The sequence below is a fragment of the Marmota monax genome, unplaced genomic scaffold, assembly GCF_021218885.2.
Source record: "Marmota monax isolate L192 unplaced genomic scaffold, Marmota_monax_Labrador192_F-V1.1 WCK01_AAM20220418_F8-fsc00179, whole genome shotgun sequence".
Lineage (NCBI taxonomy): Eukaryota > Metazoa > Chordata > Mammalia > Rodentia > Sciuridae > Marmota > Marmota monax.
In genome coordinates, this window is record NW_026695200.1 from 828285 (window position 1) to 845745 (window position 17461).

The 17461-nt window shown below is 42.8% G+C and overlaps 1 protein-coding gene across 6 annotated transcripts in view; it reads left to right on the top strand.

The window, feature by feature from the left end:
* Herc2 (HECT and RLD domain containing E3 ubiquitin protein ligase 2) overlaps positions 1-17461 on the top strand; it is a 190168-nt gene extending 172707 nt beyond the window's left edge. For all 6 annotated transcript variants that reach the window (XM_058574077.1, XM_058574074.1, XM_058574078.1 and 3 more), the window contains 12 exons: positions 18-109; positions 320-459; positions 4151-4338; positions 4747-4944; positions 7519-7602; positions 11206-11347; positions 11534-11728; positions 12552-12664; positions 13295-13485; positions 14715-14820; positions 15152-15364; positions 16458-17461. In XM_058574077.1, the coding sequence (XP_058430060.1) occupies positions 18-109; positions 320-459; positions 4151-4338; positions 4747-4944; positions 7519-7602; positions 11206-11347; positions 11534-11728; positions 12552-12664; positions 13295-13485; positions 14715-14820; positions 15152-15364; positions 16458-16730 (1935 nt within the window). In that variant the 3' untranslated portion in view covers positions 16731-17461. The remainder of the gene's footprint in view (positions 1-17; positions 110-319; positions 460-4150; positions 4339-4746; positions 4945-7518; positions 7603-11205; positions 11348-11533; positions 11729-12551; positions 12665-13294; positions 13486-14714; positions 14821-15151; positions 15365-16457) is intronic.

Sequence of the window (17461 nt, forward strand, 5' to 3'; positions counted from 1 at the left end):
ACCTTTTTCCTTTCTAGATTGATTCTCTTACTGGCCTTGGAGTGATTAAAGTAGAATGTGGATCCCAGTTTTCTGTCGCCCTTACCAAATCTGGAGCTGTTTATACTTGGTATGCAAGATTCTGTTGATTCTAATCAAAATCAGATCAGACTTTTAATTAAAGCTGTGTTAACTATCTCTTCATACAGTAGAATGTAACTTCTATGGCAGGCTTTTTTTTTTTTTTTCAACTTGGAATACAGAGCTTGCACCAGAAGGATGGCAGGTGGTAAATGAGATAACTTTTTCCTAGTAAATTCTGTGCTTCTTTTGTGTGCAGGGGCAAAGGAGATTATCACAGGCTGGGCCATGGATCTGATGACCATGTTCGAAGACCTCGGCAGGTCCAAGGGCTGCAGGGGAAGAAAGTCATTGCCATTGCCACTGGCTCTCTGCACTGTGTGTGCTGCACAGAGGATGGTAGGTTTGAAGCCCAATGCTTCAGAACTGAGCCTATAAATCTGAGAGAGCAGCATAGGAACAACATGTGCTGGAAAAGGGAGGAGTGGCGCCAGGGAATTATGCTGTGTCCAGAGTGTCTATTAGCCCCTGGTGTTGCATCTATGAATATTTTATGTTATGAGGCTGAACAGGCAAGAGCTAACCAAGCTGGCCTCAGTAGCCACCCTCAGACAGGCCTGGGATGGTTCCCAGCTAGGAACCTGGATCTCAGGAGAGCTCCCCATTCTCTAGATAGTGTGTATGGCTCACTGGGCCTGAATTGTTTGCATATAAGCAATGTGGTCTGTACTGAACCCTATTTTCTTCTGACATCTGGAGCTTGGTATTTGCCAGGCAGAAGGGTAGCTATGTGATCAGCCCCAGTGAAAACCCTCAGTGTTGAGTCTCTGTTGAGCTTCCCTGGTAGATAGCATTTCACACTTGTCTTCACACCTTTTTACTGTGGGAATTAAACTTCTCTTGTGTGAGTTCACTGGGAGATGACTCTGGCAGCTTGTGCCAGATTTTCCCTGGCCTTTCCCCCAGGTATCTTTTTCTTTTGCCTGATTTTACTGTATCCTTTCACTGTAATAAGTGATAGCTGAGTGAAACTGCATGCTGAGTCTTGTGAGTCCTCCTAGTGAATCACAGAACATGGGGTGGTCTTGGGGATTCTGATACAATGGCAAAAGGGACTTTCCAGATAGAATTAAGGTCACAAATCAGCCAACTTTGCAATATGGAAATTATTCTGAGTTCATGGGTGGGCCCAAAGTAAATACCTGGCACCTTCAAATCAGTAAAGGAGGCTGAAGAGTTGGTTGAGATGTGGCTAGAGAGGTGCAGAAGTTTTCAAAGCATGTGATGCTCATGTCCTGCTGTTGTTGGCTATCAAGACAGAGGAAGGGGCCAGAAAATGGGGTAGCTTCTGGAGGCTGGGCCATCTTTCAGTGAAAACCAACAAAGAAGCTGGACCTCAGTCCTTTGAACTGAATTCTGCCAACAACCTGAGGAACAAAGGAACTCCCTGAGGGCCTCCAGACATGAGACCCATATCGGACCTCTGATCTGTAGGAGTAAAAGCTGTTAAGTATGTGTTGTTTAAGCCAGAAAGGTATGTGATTTGCCATAGCAGCAATGGAAAACTTCAGCTTTCAAAAGACAGCCATTCTCCAAATTGTGCTCCATTTTAAAGCCTTTAGTGAATTACATAAACATGTACCAAGTAATCATTTCATTGGTGGAAGAGTTTTATATATGAATAAGCAAATTTTATGGTTTGTGGTAGAATGGCATCATAGTTCTTGATGAAGAACTAAAACACTATTGTTTGATTAATTTTAATTATTTTAAATTTTGAGACAAATTATAGAGAATAGTTAGAAGCACCTTACCAAGAATTTCTATATCCTGAATCATGTGAGTTAGTTGCTGTCCAGGTGCCTCCACCCTGAACATTGAGTATGTATTTCCAACAGTTAGGGACATCGTGTCACATGATCTCAACATGGCTGTCCAGCCAGAATATCCATCCATCCTTGTCCTTATTCCACCTGGTACTTATTCCTGTTCACGGTACATCATGTGTTATAGTGCGCTGTCACCTTCATATCATCTGTCTTCTGTGACACTTCCTCAGTTGTCCCTGGCATCGTACTCTAATGCTTCCTCAGTCTTGCTGAGCTTTTTGAACCTTTACACTTTGGAAGGCTAATTTGTAGCTTGTTTTCAATTTGGGCTTATACGATTTTTCTTCAGTAGCTTCAAGTTGTGTGTTTTTCATCTTCTTAATTCATCCTTTCAGGTGACTTACAGTTTCTCTTTGTGCTGTCACCAGTGATACTAATCTCAACCAGTTGCTTAAGTTAATAGTGTCTGCCAGACTTTCCATCATGAACATCTTTTGTAGTTATTAGATATTTGGGCAGAGTATTCTGAATCTATTTATATATTCCTTTTTTCATCCAACTTTTAGTTTACTCATTTATTTATATCCCTGTAAGACTCAGTTTCCTGATTTATTCACTAGGATGTATATAACCTATTATAATTATATGGTGCTCAAATTGTGCCTTATTTGGCTGGCTTTATCTCTATCCAACTTCTCTCTATCTTTGAGTATACTCTTCCTCTGGCATAGCATGATAGTCTAGTCTCATCCTGTACGCTCTCTGTCCCACAGCTAGAGTTGGCCATTTCCCCCAAGGAGCCCTGGTGTCTTTAGAGGAGAAAGAAAGTATTGAGAAGATCCAGGTGATAAGTGTGCTTATTGTTATTGGGGTGTCATGGCATCCCAGACCTCGTTGATTAGAGCCTAGGAATGTGTGTGTAAATAATTTTGTGTTTATTTCTGTGTTTATACATGTATGTTGAAAACCATGAATTTACCCTAGTACCCTCAGATCTTTTTCAGGACCATCAGGTTTTTTCTAGTTTCTCTTTTCACATTTATAATTTCTTCCTCTTTTGGTAATACATCTAGTTCCATTATCCCAAATATAATGGTTTGGTTACTCCTTTTTGTGTCCCTCCACCTCATTCTGGGCATCTTCACATGTAAATACATCAAGCTGACCTCCACCTGGCTACTCCCTTGTGTGGAAGCCTCCTCACCTTCAAACTTGATAACCCTTACACTTGTTCTTTGTGACTGTGAGGAACATTCTCCTCACCTTGTCGGGCTTGGACACCCACCAAGTGGCTTTAGACTGAACTATTGAGAATGGGAAGGGGCAGCACACAAGCACACTGCTGTCAACGGCATAGGCACCACTCCTTATAGAGTGCTGCCTTCAGCTGCATGACAACCCGAGGAGGCTTTGTGGATTTGACAAGGCTCCTCAGAACATAAACCTCATTTCTGTCCAGGTCACCAGGGATCTTATCCTTAGAATATTTTTATGGTAGTGTTCATGGATTGGGGTCCAACATGGTAAACTGAAAAGAATAATGATTCTCATGCATGATGATGACTCTTCTGTCCAGGATCTGAGTAACTATTGAAAGTTCTTTTAACATATGGATTTTGTTCTCCTAAAAACTGACTTTCCCCTGTCTTATTTTTTTTAAAAAAAATGTTTTTTAGTTGTAGATGAACACAATACCTTTATTTTATTTATTTGTTTTTACTTTATTTGTTTTAATTTGAGGATCAAACCTAGTGCCTCACACATGCTGGGCAAGTGCTTCCCCACTGAGCCATAATCCCAGCCCCTCCCTATTCCATTTTACATGGAAGAGCACTTTGGGTTATTAGGGATATTAACATCTGTTTAATGTAATTTGTTCAGATTGAGAACAGCTACAGTTATTGTTCAGTACAGAGTTACCACCCATATATTAGATCATGCATGTGCAGCCACACATACTACTTTTGTGAACTAATGAACCCACGATATTGGATCTTTTAAGACCACAGTCTTTTATACCTCAGAAAACACATGTTAACATCAGAGACTATGGAGAGTCTCAGGAAGTATGCTTGCCTCTTGGGATGCATGACTAGAGTGTGTTCATATCTAGGTTACATGTGAAGTTGATATTCAGAGAGGTAACCATCAACAGTGAAATGAAGGGCACCGAAAGCTGACAATGTGATGGGAAGACATTGGCAGTTGTGCATTCACTGGTCATGGCATCCAACTTCTTACTGTAAATTCACTTCATTTAGGTGAAGTTTATACATGGGGTGACAATGATGAGGGACAACTAGGAGATGGAACAACAAATGCCATTCAGAGACCTCGGTTGGTAGCTGCCCTTCAGGGTAAGAAGGTCAACCGCGTGGCCTGCGGCTCAGCGCACACACTTGCCTGGTCGACCAGCAAGCCTGCCAGTGCTGGCAAGCTCCCTGCACAGGTCAGTGCTGCTTGGGTAGGTGGGTAAGGAGGTGATCATGTTGTGACAGTTACCACCCATATATTGGATCATGCATATGCAGCCACACATGCTTCATACTTGCAGAACCACATATTTACAGAGATAATTCATAATGTTGCAAATTAGTGATTTTAAAACCCATCAACATGTTGCCTTCTTTATTTTATAAAGTACGTGAAATGATTCTGATAGTACATGCCTCACATGTTTCTTAGTAAATATAGTATATTATTCTAGAAGTAACACAGTGAGGTTTTGCAAACTAAACTCAAATCACAGTGCTTCTTTTTTTTAGACGGGGGTGAATTTTCAGAATTCTTTTATAAACTGTGGCTTTTCTGTGTCTTTGACATCTAAGTTGACTTAACACAGTCTCAATGTTTTTAGGTCCCCATGGAATACAATCATTTGCAGGAGATTCCCATAATTGCTCTGAGAAATCGACTGCTGCTGCTGCATCACATCTCAGAGCTCTTCTGCCCCTGCATCCCCATGTTTGACCTGGAGGGCTCACTTGACGAAACTGGACTTGGGCCTTCTGTTGGGTTTGACACACTACGAGGGATCCTAATATCCCAGGGAAAGGTACTTTTGTAGAAATCTGTGGCATAAGTGATGCTGATATCTTCAATAAATTTAACTCAACAAAATTCCCTAAGCTGGGAATGTTGACTATAGAATTCAGCTCATTCAGCAAGTGTTCCCTAAGTGTCCACTATACGCCAACCTGTATTTTGGGTTACATTACATTAGAATGTATCAATGAGAAACCAGATTCATTTCATTTGAAGTGTGTACTCAAAATAGTATAGTTGTATTTTCCCCTTAGAATCTCTTCCTCCCCTTCACTCTCTGGATGGGAGTGTCGGGTTCATACAACTGATCCTTTGTTGGTGTGTTGATTCTCTGCCTGTTGGGCCTTGAGGCTTCCTATCCCCATTGACACAGGAAACAGAAATAATGAGGTAATCTCTTCTCTCAGGGACATCCAGCAGAGGGCGCATAGAAGATCAGATAGCTTAGATAGCCACTTTGTGCTGGAATCTGTAAGGTAGAGATTCTTTGCTGAATAGTCATTGAATAGGAAAGAATAAAATCAGGAATGAGGGTATCTGAAAGTCTCTAGGCAGGTTTTGATCCCTTGACATTTTTAATGATTAGAGATTCCTAGAAATGGAATGCCCAAGCACACACTTTTAAACCAACTGAGGTAGGAGGATTGCAAGTTCAAAGCCAGTCTCAGCAACTTAGCGAGACCCTGTCTCAAAATTAAAAAAATAAAAAGGGATAGGGATGTGGCTCAGTGGTTAAGAGCCTCTGGGTTCAATCCCCAGTACAAAAAAAAAAAAAAAAAAGGAAGAAGAAATGGAATGCCTGATTCAGAGGTTAAAGGGTCCCCATTCTGGAAGTTGTTAAGTTTCTGACAAGCAACTTGATGAGATATCTAGAAGGGGCTCTTTATTATATAGTTAGGGAATTGTTGTGTAAGCATAGGTGAGTTGAGCATCCTTCTAATCCTGAAGAGTCTATGATTCTTTGATTTATATATATATATATATATATATATATATATAATCAAAGGGCGTGATCTATTCTGAAGTATAATAAAATTCAGTTGTTTTGGAGTCTTCTCCAAACAGATTATTTGTTTAGGGTTGGCTTTGTTTCCACTTGGCCAGAACAATTTCTGCTGAAAAGATGGGTGCATGCACTGTACTTTCATGTGTACCTGAAGATGCTGAGTGGTAAGGGTTGTGATGAAGGGTAAGATCTTCTGTCTGTTGATGGGAGCAGGAAGAAATTTGTGGCAGGTAAAATTGATATGAAACTTGAATTTCAACCACTTTTTAGCAATAAAAAGTAGCAAAGATGATTACTTTCCCCTTTACTTTGTTTTAACCCTCAAAGTTAATGGGAGAAAAGCCCTTTCTCATAGGAAGGGAAGAAAAGTGAGAGACAGGACATCCCACATGGGATAGTGAGTGTCCCCTAGAGTGAGTGTCCTGCAGCAGGTTCCCAGCTGAGGTCAGAGTAAGTGGGAGCAGCACAGGCAATGGCACCCAGGCTCCTATGCTGAGGCAGTAGCAGTGGGAGGGAACATGTGAGTGGCCTAACCTGGAAAGGTTTGAGGTGGTGTTGTCATAGACTGTGGAGAGGTAGGAGGTGTTACTTTCTCCCATTCAAGGCAGCAAAGATGGTGGTACAGAAGGAATGGGTGGCAGTGGGTGATTCAAAGCAGGGGAATACTCCCAGTAGGAGGAACTGCCCCGGGTGTGTTTGGGACACACAGGAGAGCAGGTGGAGGGGGATGCTTCCCCAACACCTCTTTGGATCTCTTCCTATGTCTGATTGCCTCCTGGGGCCACTTATGACCCCACCTTCTACCTTCAGGGATTGGAGTTCTCAGATTCAGGATCTGCTGGGGGTCCCCTGTGCTCTTACAGTGCCCCTCACTGTGTACGATGGCACTGTCTTCCACATGGCAAAGAGGGCCAGGATCCCCCACCTGAATGATCTTGTCTGTTTGACTGTCCCTCAAGTCCCCTTCCTTCCTTCTTTTGGCACGACTGTGCTCTCTTCCTGCACCCTGCCTATATGGACATGGCCAGCTTGCCTTCCTCCTTTGTGAGACTTAAGCCCACTGTGCTGCATGAGCTGTCCTGTCAAGTGTTTGCCCCGGGCACTCGGGTTTCCTTCAGTGCATACTCACGGCATACTTCACTTCCTGTTCTGTCTCCTAATGCCCCACCCCAGGCCTGGCTAAATTCATGGGGTCCTTGACTCATCACTGCTTTGTGGCATAGTTAGTGGTTTAACACCAGGCTGCTGCTACTGGACTTGCTGTTTGGCAGGGAAGCTTTGGCCTTCTTACCTGAGTCAGGGCAGGAGCTTTCTAGGTTCCTGCCCTCTGCTCTGTGCCCAACTCTTCCTGAGGGCTCTTTCTGTTTGCCCAGCTGTTGGCCTTGCTTGCCTGCTGTGTAACCCTGTGTGCAGCAATGCCAAGCTGTTCCCTCACAATCCAAGAAAGAAGTTGGCAGTAAATTATTCTTAAGGAAGTCTAACTTGCTGGAACAGAAGATTTTAAGCAGATATGATTTGCTTTCTCTCTGGGTGATGCTGTTTCCTATTCTAAATTCTTGTCTGTTTGCCACGTGTTAGGAGGCTGCTTTCCGAAAGGTGGTGCAAGCAACTATGGTGCGAGATCGTCAACATGGTCCTGTTGTAGAGCTGAACCGAATCCAGGTAACATGGAGATTGTTAACTCAATCTGAAGGTGTTAGAAGTGATGCTTTCGTGGGTGCAAGGGGTGTCCCTTCAGCCTGAGTGAGGACAAGAGTGCTTGTAGCTTGACATCCTTGTGCCTGGGCTTGAACAGCAGGTGCCTCCTTCCTTCTTGGCACTTTCTATATATGATATTTTGATGCTGAGGCTACCAAATAGGAATATAAATGTTATCCTTTATAGCAAAAGTGAAATTATTTCAGATAACCCAAAAGCACAAAGAAGATGAAGTAAAAAAGAGGAAAGTAAAAATCAGCCACATTTCTACCACATGGTGATAACTACTACTATTCCTTTTGGGGTATGAGTGTGTGTGTATTATAAGCAAAACTGAATTACTTTCTTTTGTCACTTAATATTTTCCTACTTCGTATGTCATTTGCACCTCTCAGGCCATGGAGTAGGATTCTGCGGGACTGTCTGTTTTACAAGCTGCTTGCCAAGCTCTGGGAGATTTTCCCTGGTGGAGGCTAGAAGTCGTTGTCCATGTGTTTCTAATACAAACAGGGCTATCTAAACTGTGTCTCTAGTTACCTTCACAAGTTAAGCTCAAAGAAGTAGAACAGGTCAAAGGCCCTTGATGCATATGTCCAGTTGTAAGTAGTAATAATTCTCATTTCTGTCAACCTCACCTGGCTCTGGGAGTTTTTTTAATGTGGTGTTGAGGATCGTACCCGTGCTTCACATGTGCCAGGCAAGTGCTCTACCACTGAGCCACAACCCCAGCCCATTAATACTTTTAAGAAGTAAAAGCAGTCCATTTTTTAATTTATGCTGCTGCTAAATGTGCATAAACTTACAGTTTAAAAAAAATTCAAAATAAAGAGAATCCTGGTCACTGATTATGATAGTGTGCAGCACTTGACATTTAATATGCAAATGAAATTGGCCTCATCTCTTGGATCTGAAACAGCCATGAAGAACAAAATCTTTGTTCCTGAACCTTTGTATTAACACATGATTTTTACCCTGATGTTGATTACATGACTAAAGATTTTTTCAGAGTTGTACTTGGGGGCATTTTGAATTAAGACATCAAACTTGTCCTTTGTTGGACAACACATGTGACCATATTTGTAGAACTGGTCTTTCCACTAACGTCAGAGTATCTAATGCTAAGCTGTAGGTCAGTCAGTCAATTCCACAAATAAATGGGTTGTTTAATTAAGTTCATAAAAAAGCTTTTATTTCCCCACCTTGGATGATCATTTTGGTTTGCTCTGCATCATTAGGACATGAATACTAAGTTCATAAGTTAAGAAAATCTGGTGGCTGACACCATCCAGCGCATACTTGTCTTAGGACCACACACAGGCTCCTTGGGACTCTGAATGTAGGTGTTTAGAACCCAGGTTAGACACCCTGTTTCTGTCCTCTTAGATTTTTCAAGAATACCTCTTTGCTATGTATCTTTATATATCTATGCTTCAGAAATGTATAATTCATGGGTAGATGGCAAACAAATTTATAGTAGGTATTTTTAAAAAGGCAGGTAACACCCTTCAGCTCTACTATGCATAATATGGACTAATGCCTGGGGACTGCTCAGGTACAGCCATAGCCCCCAGCCACCAGACAGGTGCTTGCAGTTTGGGGCAAACTCCTTCTGAGGCTAGAAAGTTCTCCACAAATGTGAAAATAGAATTGTTTTTCAACCAAAATTAGAGCATGGGGAAAACATGCAGTGCATCTAAGGTGAACACAGGACACCAGCACAATGGCTGTGTGGTTCTTCTGCCCTAACTATCACAGCTGTTGGTGATGTTGTCCAGCACCAGCCTCCTGTGGGGACACTGGAGGAGGGAAGCTCACATTTATCTGTGGGAACTATTCTAGAGATGCTGGCATGCAGTTTGTCATCCTAGAGAATTTTTGTTTGTTAAGAATATGATTTAGTTTTATAACAGGAAAAGCTGAAAATCAGTGTCCATTAAAAATTTTAATTACTTTAAAATTTATTATAGAATTAATACATGCCGTTTCTGAACATTTAGAAAATTCAGATTAAAGATAGTTAAAATCATCTGACCAGAGAAAACACTGTGCATATGCAGTGTTGAAACTGTTCACATGGCCATTATTTCCTAAAGGATGGGTGGTCTCTGCTAGTTGGTACTGTCAGTCAGGGGAGGCAGCACAGTGGTTGAACTGGAAGCTAGACCCTATCTCACCACTCATGTGATAGTTGTAACATTGTGGACACATTCCTTTTTGGTAGTTCAGTCTCCTGTGAGGATAGCGGATACCTTAAAGAATTGCTGTGAAGTTTAAAAGAAATAGCATTTGTGGACATTTAGTTGAGTATGTGGCTCAGACGAAAGTTCATTCTACAGGAAACTATTACTTTCAGTGTCACTTTTATTTTTAGTCTTGATTGTGATTATTTGTGCTGTAAGGAGAATTAGCTGTTCAAATTGGACCTAGAACTCACTTGAAGTGGTTAAAGATGACAAGGGTTTTTCTGGGAGTCAGCATGAAAATTCATTCCAGTGACCATTTTTAATTCATCTTTTCATGCTGTCATTATCTCAGTCTGAGCTTCCCAGATGATTGTGAACTATAGCCTGGATTGACAACTCTAAGGGAAACTGAGAACACCAGCATCATTTGATCTGTTCAAATCTTAGCTTAGGATGACAACTGTGTGCATGCACAGTGATTGTACATGTGAGGGTGACTCAGTGATGCAGGATTGGACTTGGGATCAGTACAGTGGGTGGATGAAAGGAGGGGGAGGTATTATTCTGGTTGAGGTAATGTGTCTGGTCTTCCTCTTGGCATGAATCTTTGAGTACTGGGAATCTGTCCTAGGACAGCTTTGGGAGTTACTGGCACCTTGTTCCATGGAGATCGTGGCAGTATAGTTCAATAGTATGGTGTAACTGAAGTTATAAAGCATGAGGATCTGTGAAGGAGTAGTGATACCATGTGTCATTGTTGGAAGGTGTATTTGTTCAGACCACCAATCCTAGGGACTGCCATACACATCACTGATGACCTGCTGAGTGGGGTGAGGGGGTGATGGCCTTGGATGTACAAAGTGCCCTGGATAGTCTGTTTGCACAGCACCCATGACAGGAGACATATGCTGCCTCCTTACACACTACATCAGGATGAGGAGCCATAGAGGTAGGTCTCTGAGGTCCTCCAAGGGTTTGGGGTATAGGAGATGAGGAAAATGAGTCAATCTTGGAGCTGTGGTGAGGGCTTAGGAGGAGCGAGGTGCTTGTCAATTCTTTCTGTTTCCCCAAGGATTTGCTTTGATTATTTGCCAGGTGCTCACAGTGGCTATGAGGCATGCATGCGATCTCTGTGGGCTCTGCTCATGCTGGCTCCTCAGGCAGTAATTGTCCACAGGTTTACAGATGCAAGAGGAGGCTACATAGGCAGTGGGCTAGGCTAGCATCCAGGCTCAGGGAGAGCAGATTGTCCTTCAGCAAACAGAGTAGTAAGGGGTAGAGTCGGGGAGAATCCTGAGGGCCCAGTGTTCTCCACAGGTGCAAGCCAGGCTGTGTGCATATTGCTGAGCAGCTGTTTCATGTTTTCTTATTTTCTTCTCTCTAGGTCAAGCGCTCCAGGAGTAAAGGTGGGTTAGCTGGTCCTGATGGCACCAAGTCTGTCTTTGGACAGATGTGTGCTAAGATGAGTTCCTTCAGTCCTGACAGCCTTCTCCTTCCTCACCGTGTCTGGAAAGTCAAGTTTGTGGGTGAGAAGTTGTCATATGCTGGAGAATAAGTGGCTTTCCTGAGGGGTAGACCTTGAGTTTGCTGGGACTGTCGGCAGAGGGCACATGCACGTGGGATGCAGGGTGCTCCAGTGGTTGCTTGCCTGGTGCTCTTCATAAGGGTGGGAGTAGGCAGCCTGCACATTGCTGGTTCTCTTTTCCCACCAGGTGAATCTGTGGATGACTGTGGTGGTGGCTACAGCGAGTCCATAGCTGAGATCTGTGAAGAGCTGCAGAACGGACTCACTCCCCTTCTAATCGTGACACCTAATGGGAGGGATGAGTCTGGGGCCAACCGAGACTGCTACCTATTCAATCCGGCTGCTCGGGCGCCTGTGCACAGCAGCATGTTCCGCTTCCTGGGTGGGTCTTCTCAATTGTCTGTGATGCTGCAAGGTCAAGTTTATGTTCACCTTTAAATTAGTTTAGTATCTGCTCAGTCTTGGAAGAGACAGTAGATGTTTTAAATATTTAACTTTTGAGAGCTTTACCAGTGAAAAGGATTTTTAATGTTTATTGTGTGTTTTGCCAAAGTTATGGGAGTGAACAAGGTGCTGTTCTTAGTTCTGTGCCTGCCCAGCATTCAGGGCTTGGTAGTGCTGACTTCAGAAGCTATAGCCAATCCATGAATAGCTACGGACATACAGAACCTGGTGGTCCACTGTGGCATGCTAAGGGCTGGAAGCAGCATTTGACACTGAGAGGATCTGAAATGACTGTGTTTCTTCATTCTAAATGTATTTGAAATTTAGGATCAGATGGGGTAGGGAGGTCTTGGCGTGGGCTATTCCCTCCCTCTTGACCCGTTAGGGTCTTTGCAGATTGCTCCCAGCCTCAATGTCACACCACTGTTCTCTGGTAGAACACCCATCTTCTTGGAGAACCTTCAGCTCTTTGCTTTGCCATCAAAGGAATAGGAACTGGCCTCAGTCTGGCTTAGACCTGTGTGTGGAAAGAATACAAAGAGTAAGAAATTCATCTTCCAGGAACAGAAGGAAATAATGGAGTTAGAGTAGGGAACAAGATTTTGAGAGTGAGCCTAGATCTGTGAGTTTGGATAATGTTGATTTAGAAGGCACTGGGGCCTTGGTGCAGAGCCAGTGCTCTATGGCGTGTTTGAGTGAACTAGAAGCAATTTTGTCATCCATTTCAAGTATCTTCTGTCTCTTGTGTTTTGAATCATCAGGAGTATTACTGGGCATTGCCATCCGAACCGGGAGTCCCCTGAGCCTCAACCTCGCTGAGCCTGTGTGGAAGCAGCTGGCTGGAATGAGCCTCACCATTGCAGACCTCAGTGAGGTGACTCACCTGGGCTGTGTGGGGGTTCCCTGGGATCTTGTTATAAGGCATAGCCTGTTTTGGGGGTCTGGCCTCATTCACACTCCAGGGTCACTGAGGCCACTGGCCAATGACTACCTTCTAGTCACAAAGAAGGTGTGTGGATGTGAGGCTTGTTTGCTTGTAGATCTTGATTTATCATCTCTTTTGTAGTGCTTTGCAACCTATGGTCCTGTCAGATAAGAAAGCCCACTGTCTTTTTCTTGTGCAAAAGCTGAGCTTCTGGGTGACTGGGCAGTGCCTCAGACTGGGGAGGGATTGCCTGATGCAAGCAGCCATAGCCAGGCTTTCCCCTTTGCTGCCCAGTCCTTCATGCCACTGCACAGGGAATAGTCTATCACCCACCAGTTTCTGTTATTTTCTCAGCAGTTAATTTTAAGAACTTTGTTGAATGATGAATTTGATCGGCTTCTTGGGTGAAGTACTTTCTTGTTATGTCTTCCTTTTGTTTCTTGGTACATGTGATATGCTTGTAACCTCGAGATACACCCTGAGGCACACTAAGGTCTGCCGTGACAGTGTGCTTGGGAATATTGGAGTCTGTTACAGGAACAAGCCTGATTCAACATGTGGGCTCTTTCTCCTCAAAAGGTTGATAAAGATTTTATTCCTGGGCTCATGTATATCCGTGACAATGAAGCTACCTCAGAGGAGTTTGAAGCCATGAGCCTGCCTTTCACGGTGCCAAGCGCCAGTGGCCAGGACATCCAGCTGAGCTCTAAGTACACACATATCACCCTGGACAACCGTGCAGAATATGTCCGGCTGGCAATAAACTACAGGTTTGTGGTCATCTGTCCTCATTTGCTTTGACTTACTAAAATAGCAAAAGTAGCAGGAAATGGTTGGTTAGATATCTACTTTTTTTTTTTTTTTTTCCACATAAAGGTGTCACATAGAGCAAAATGTTAATGGGACTGGCTCTAGCTATTACTGATCTGTGGTCATAAAGCTTATTTTGTGACCAGGATCAGAGTAGTTCCTATTCTAGTCTGAGTTTTCTGGCTCTAACTAGAATACTGAGGTAGATACAATCTGTCTGTTTAGGGGACTGCCCCTACAGGGCCCTTCAGGCCTGTTTGTCCCCCTCAGTGCTTTCTATGTCAGCTCTGCAGGGATAGCGTTAGGTCAGGAGCTCTGTGTGATAGAGCAGCATCTCTAAGTGCGTGCAGCCTTGGATGCCACAGCTCAGGTGGGGTGTGGTAGTAGGTCAGTGACACCACAGCACCTTTCATTGCTTCCTGCATGTTGGTAGGCTTTGCTTGCTGGACTCTGGTTGGGGATAGTCCTGGTGAGTGTCACATCTACCTTGGAGCTTTGACTGCAGTCACAAGCTGTAATCCCACAGTCTGCTCTAGGGTTACGCAGTGTCTGCTCCAGCATTGCATATTGCTATTGGACCTACAGTGTCTGATTACAGTTCCTTGGGTTTCTTATGAATTTGAGAATTGTGTTTTGGAGTGCCTGTAACTTAGCCCATTTATGAGACAAATGTAAAAACAAACTGAGTAAATAATATGCCACTTATGGTAATTTTGAAATAAATATGTTTTAGAGTTCTATTCTTTTGAGAAAAGTAACAGGTGAGTGATTAATGGTAATATTATTAATGATGTTATTAATAATACATCATGTAATCAACTCTAGGTTGATTTCCAACTTATTATAATACACCTGTATCCATTTCATTTAAATATTTGCAGAATTGAAAACTTGGGACCTTAATTCTGTACCAGTTAGAGGGACTCAGTGTTGTGAGAAGCTCTGTGGTAACTAGGTTTGCAAAGCGGAAAGAATGACAGATTCTTACTAAAAGTGTTGAAGTGTCAATCAGCCCTGATGGAGTGTTCTTTGGTTTGCAACACACATGGATTTGTCACCCAGGGTTGCTCCTCTCAGCCCTTCTCAGCTAGGAGGTGTGTGTGATAGTACTGTGTGGTAAGGCTTGGTGTCAGCAGAACAGAGTCAATGCCACCAAAGACAGAAGTGTAAAGTGAGTTTTTTCTTCCAGACTCCATGAATTTGATGAGCAAGTGGCTGCTGTTCGGGAAGGGATGGCCCGAGTTGTGCCTGTCCCCCTTCTTTCTCTGTTTACTGGATATGAACTAGAGACAATGGTATGCCAGCCCCTGCATGGTGCTGCCCTGGAACTGCCTTTTGCATAGTGACTCACTCATCAGGATTACTAGTTCATTTCTTAGTTAAGACCTTGAATTTGGAAATCTAAGATAGGTCCATGAGTGTTGAATGTAGTAAAAACACACAGTGTGTGTCCCTCTTACACCCACCCCATACAAGGTTGAAGTGGAGGGTTGTGTTCATGTCTACCTGGGTCCCTTGGGACTTTCCCTCACCCCAAAAGAAAGCCTAAATTAAGCAAAAAGAATGACAGATTCTTACTGAAAGTGTTGAAGTGTCAGCCAGCCCTGATGGAGTGTTCTTTGGCAGGTTTGTGGCAGCCCAGACATCCCACTGCATCTTTTGAAGTCTGTGGCAACATATAAAGGAATCGAGCCCTCTGCATCCCTGATTCAGTGGTTCTGGGAAGTGATGGAGTCTTTCTCTAACACAGAACGCTCCCTCTTCCTTCGCTTTGTGTGGGGCCGGACTAGGCTGCCCAGGACCATTGCCGACTTCCGGGGCAGAGACTTCGTCATCCAGGTGGGCTTGTCTCTGAGTTAATGGGTATTGGGCTGGTGTCAGTTGAAGTGTCGTGCCCCTTGCACATAATCCCACAGTAGACTGAAAAATGGTCTGTTGTGTTTTCATAGAAACAAGTGTATATCCAACTTCACTCATTTGAAGGATCAAAATTTTATCATCACATTTACCTTTACTTTACCATTACTGGTCTTAAGAAATGTGTCTGGCCATCACCAGTATATACTGCTGTTATGTCAGCATATTCTAGTTTTTGAACACACATGTTATGTAAAGCATTTGTTTAATTATCTGGTTAAATTAGGTGAATCATTAAGCAACATGCTACTAACTGAGAAAAATGACACTGCTCCTCAGATTGAGAATGAGAGTTTTACTTTAGGTTCTACCTCAGCAGGATGATGGTAGAAAAAAAGCTCAATCTGCCTTCTGGCCACTGAGGTGGAAAGACCTAACACTCCCCTCTCTATCCTGAGATTCTGGTAGTAACAACTTTAGGGACTGGGCCCTGTGGGAGGTCCCTCTCTCCCTGGCATGCTTGGAAGAATTAGGAATGGCTTCTCCCCAAACACATCCTAACCTGGGCTGGGAAAGTATCCACTCTTCAAGGAAATCTTTGAGAGCATGTACAGTTTTTCTCTCAAAAAAGTAGGTTATTCCTACATTTTGTCCATAATTCTTGCTGCTTTCTAGTGTCAGTCTTTAGTGGCCAAATTGGGCAGATGGCTTTGTGGAGGGTTCCCTAAGTGGGTGAGTATTGGGTCTAACTCCTGGTCCTGTGCCAGCAGGAAGGAGTCTTATCTGTGCCAACAGAGATGAGACATTCTACATCTCTCTTCTAGGGATTGACTGGTAAAAAGTAATCATTACAATAACTAATTGGCATTTTTCTTTTTTACAAGTCCTAGGAATGAATTGTTCCCTTTTATTTCTAAAATTGGCTAGATTCTTTATTTCCTGGTACTTTGTTATTCTTAGCCAAAAACTGATGATTTTTGTGAGAGTCAGGAATTTAATGAACACAAAAAATCGATTTGTAATTTTATCTATCCTTGTATGTAGTCTCTGATAATTTAATATTTGTCATCAACAGGTCCTGGATAAATACAACCCCCCTGACCACTTCCTTCCTGAATCCTACACCTGTTTCTTTTTGCTGAAGTTGCCCAGGTATTCCTGTAAGCAGGTGCTGGAGGAGAAGCTGAAATATGCTATCCACTTTTGCAAATCCATAGACACAGATGATTATGCTCGCATAGCCCTCACAGGAGAGCCAGCTGCCGATGACAGCACTGATGACTCAGATAACGAGGATGTAGATTCATTTGCTTCAGATTCTACGCAAGATTATTTAACAGGACACTAAAATGGAGGAATGCAATCAGGTAGCAAAAGGAGACTGAACAAGCAAAGCAGAGTGCTGCTGTTTAGATTGCGGAATATCTGGTGTGTCCTCAGAATGTGTGGGAGGGAGGCAGAGTGACAGGTCCTCTCTCCCCGTGATCAGAATAATGAATGGAATAATGATGGGAAAATCAGCCTGTGCACGTGGAACACTATGTGGACACTTAACATCATTTTTGAGACTTAAAGTGTCTTCTCACCCATAATGCTGCATTACACATAGGACTCTGTGTTTACTAAAGTGTGTACATGTTTATATAAATACTGAATTGCAGCATCCCAAAAATGAATAAAGCCTTTTTACTTGTGGGTGCAATAGATTTTTTTTCTTTCAAGTGTCGTGCATCGTCTTGATTGTATATTGAAAATACTGTGTAATAATTAAATCGTATTATAAATATTTCAACTAATTTTACTCCAAATTTGTTTATTAAAAGCTTTTTGAACGTTATTATCAGTATTACTTGAATGCATCCAGAGGTTATTTAAACAAAAATGAAAAATAAAAAGGCCATTTGATTCTCTCCTTGTCTCCCCAGGTGTACCATTTTAGTGTATGCATTATGTAATTTGAATTGAGGCCTTTCTGTGAACAGTATCATAACTTCTATCATGGCAAGCGTACTATATAATGTTTGTGTCATATATATGCCGAAATTTTAATTCCCTATAAATAAAACATCTGTCACAAAA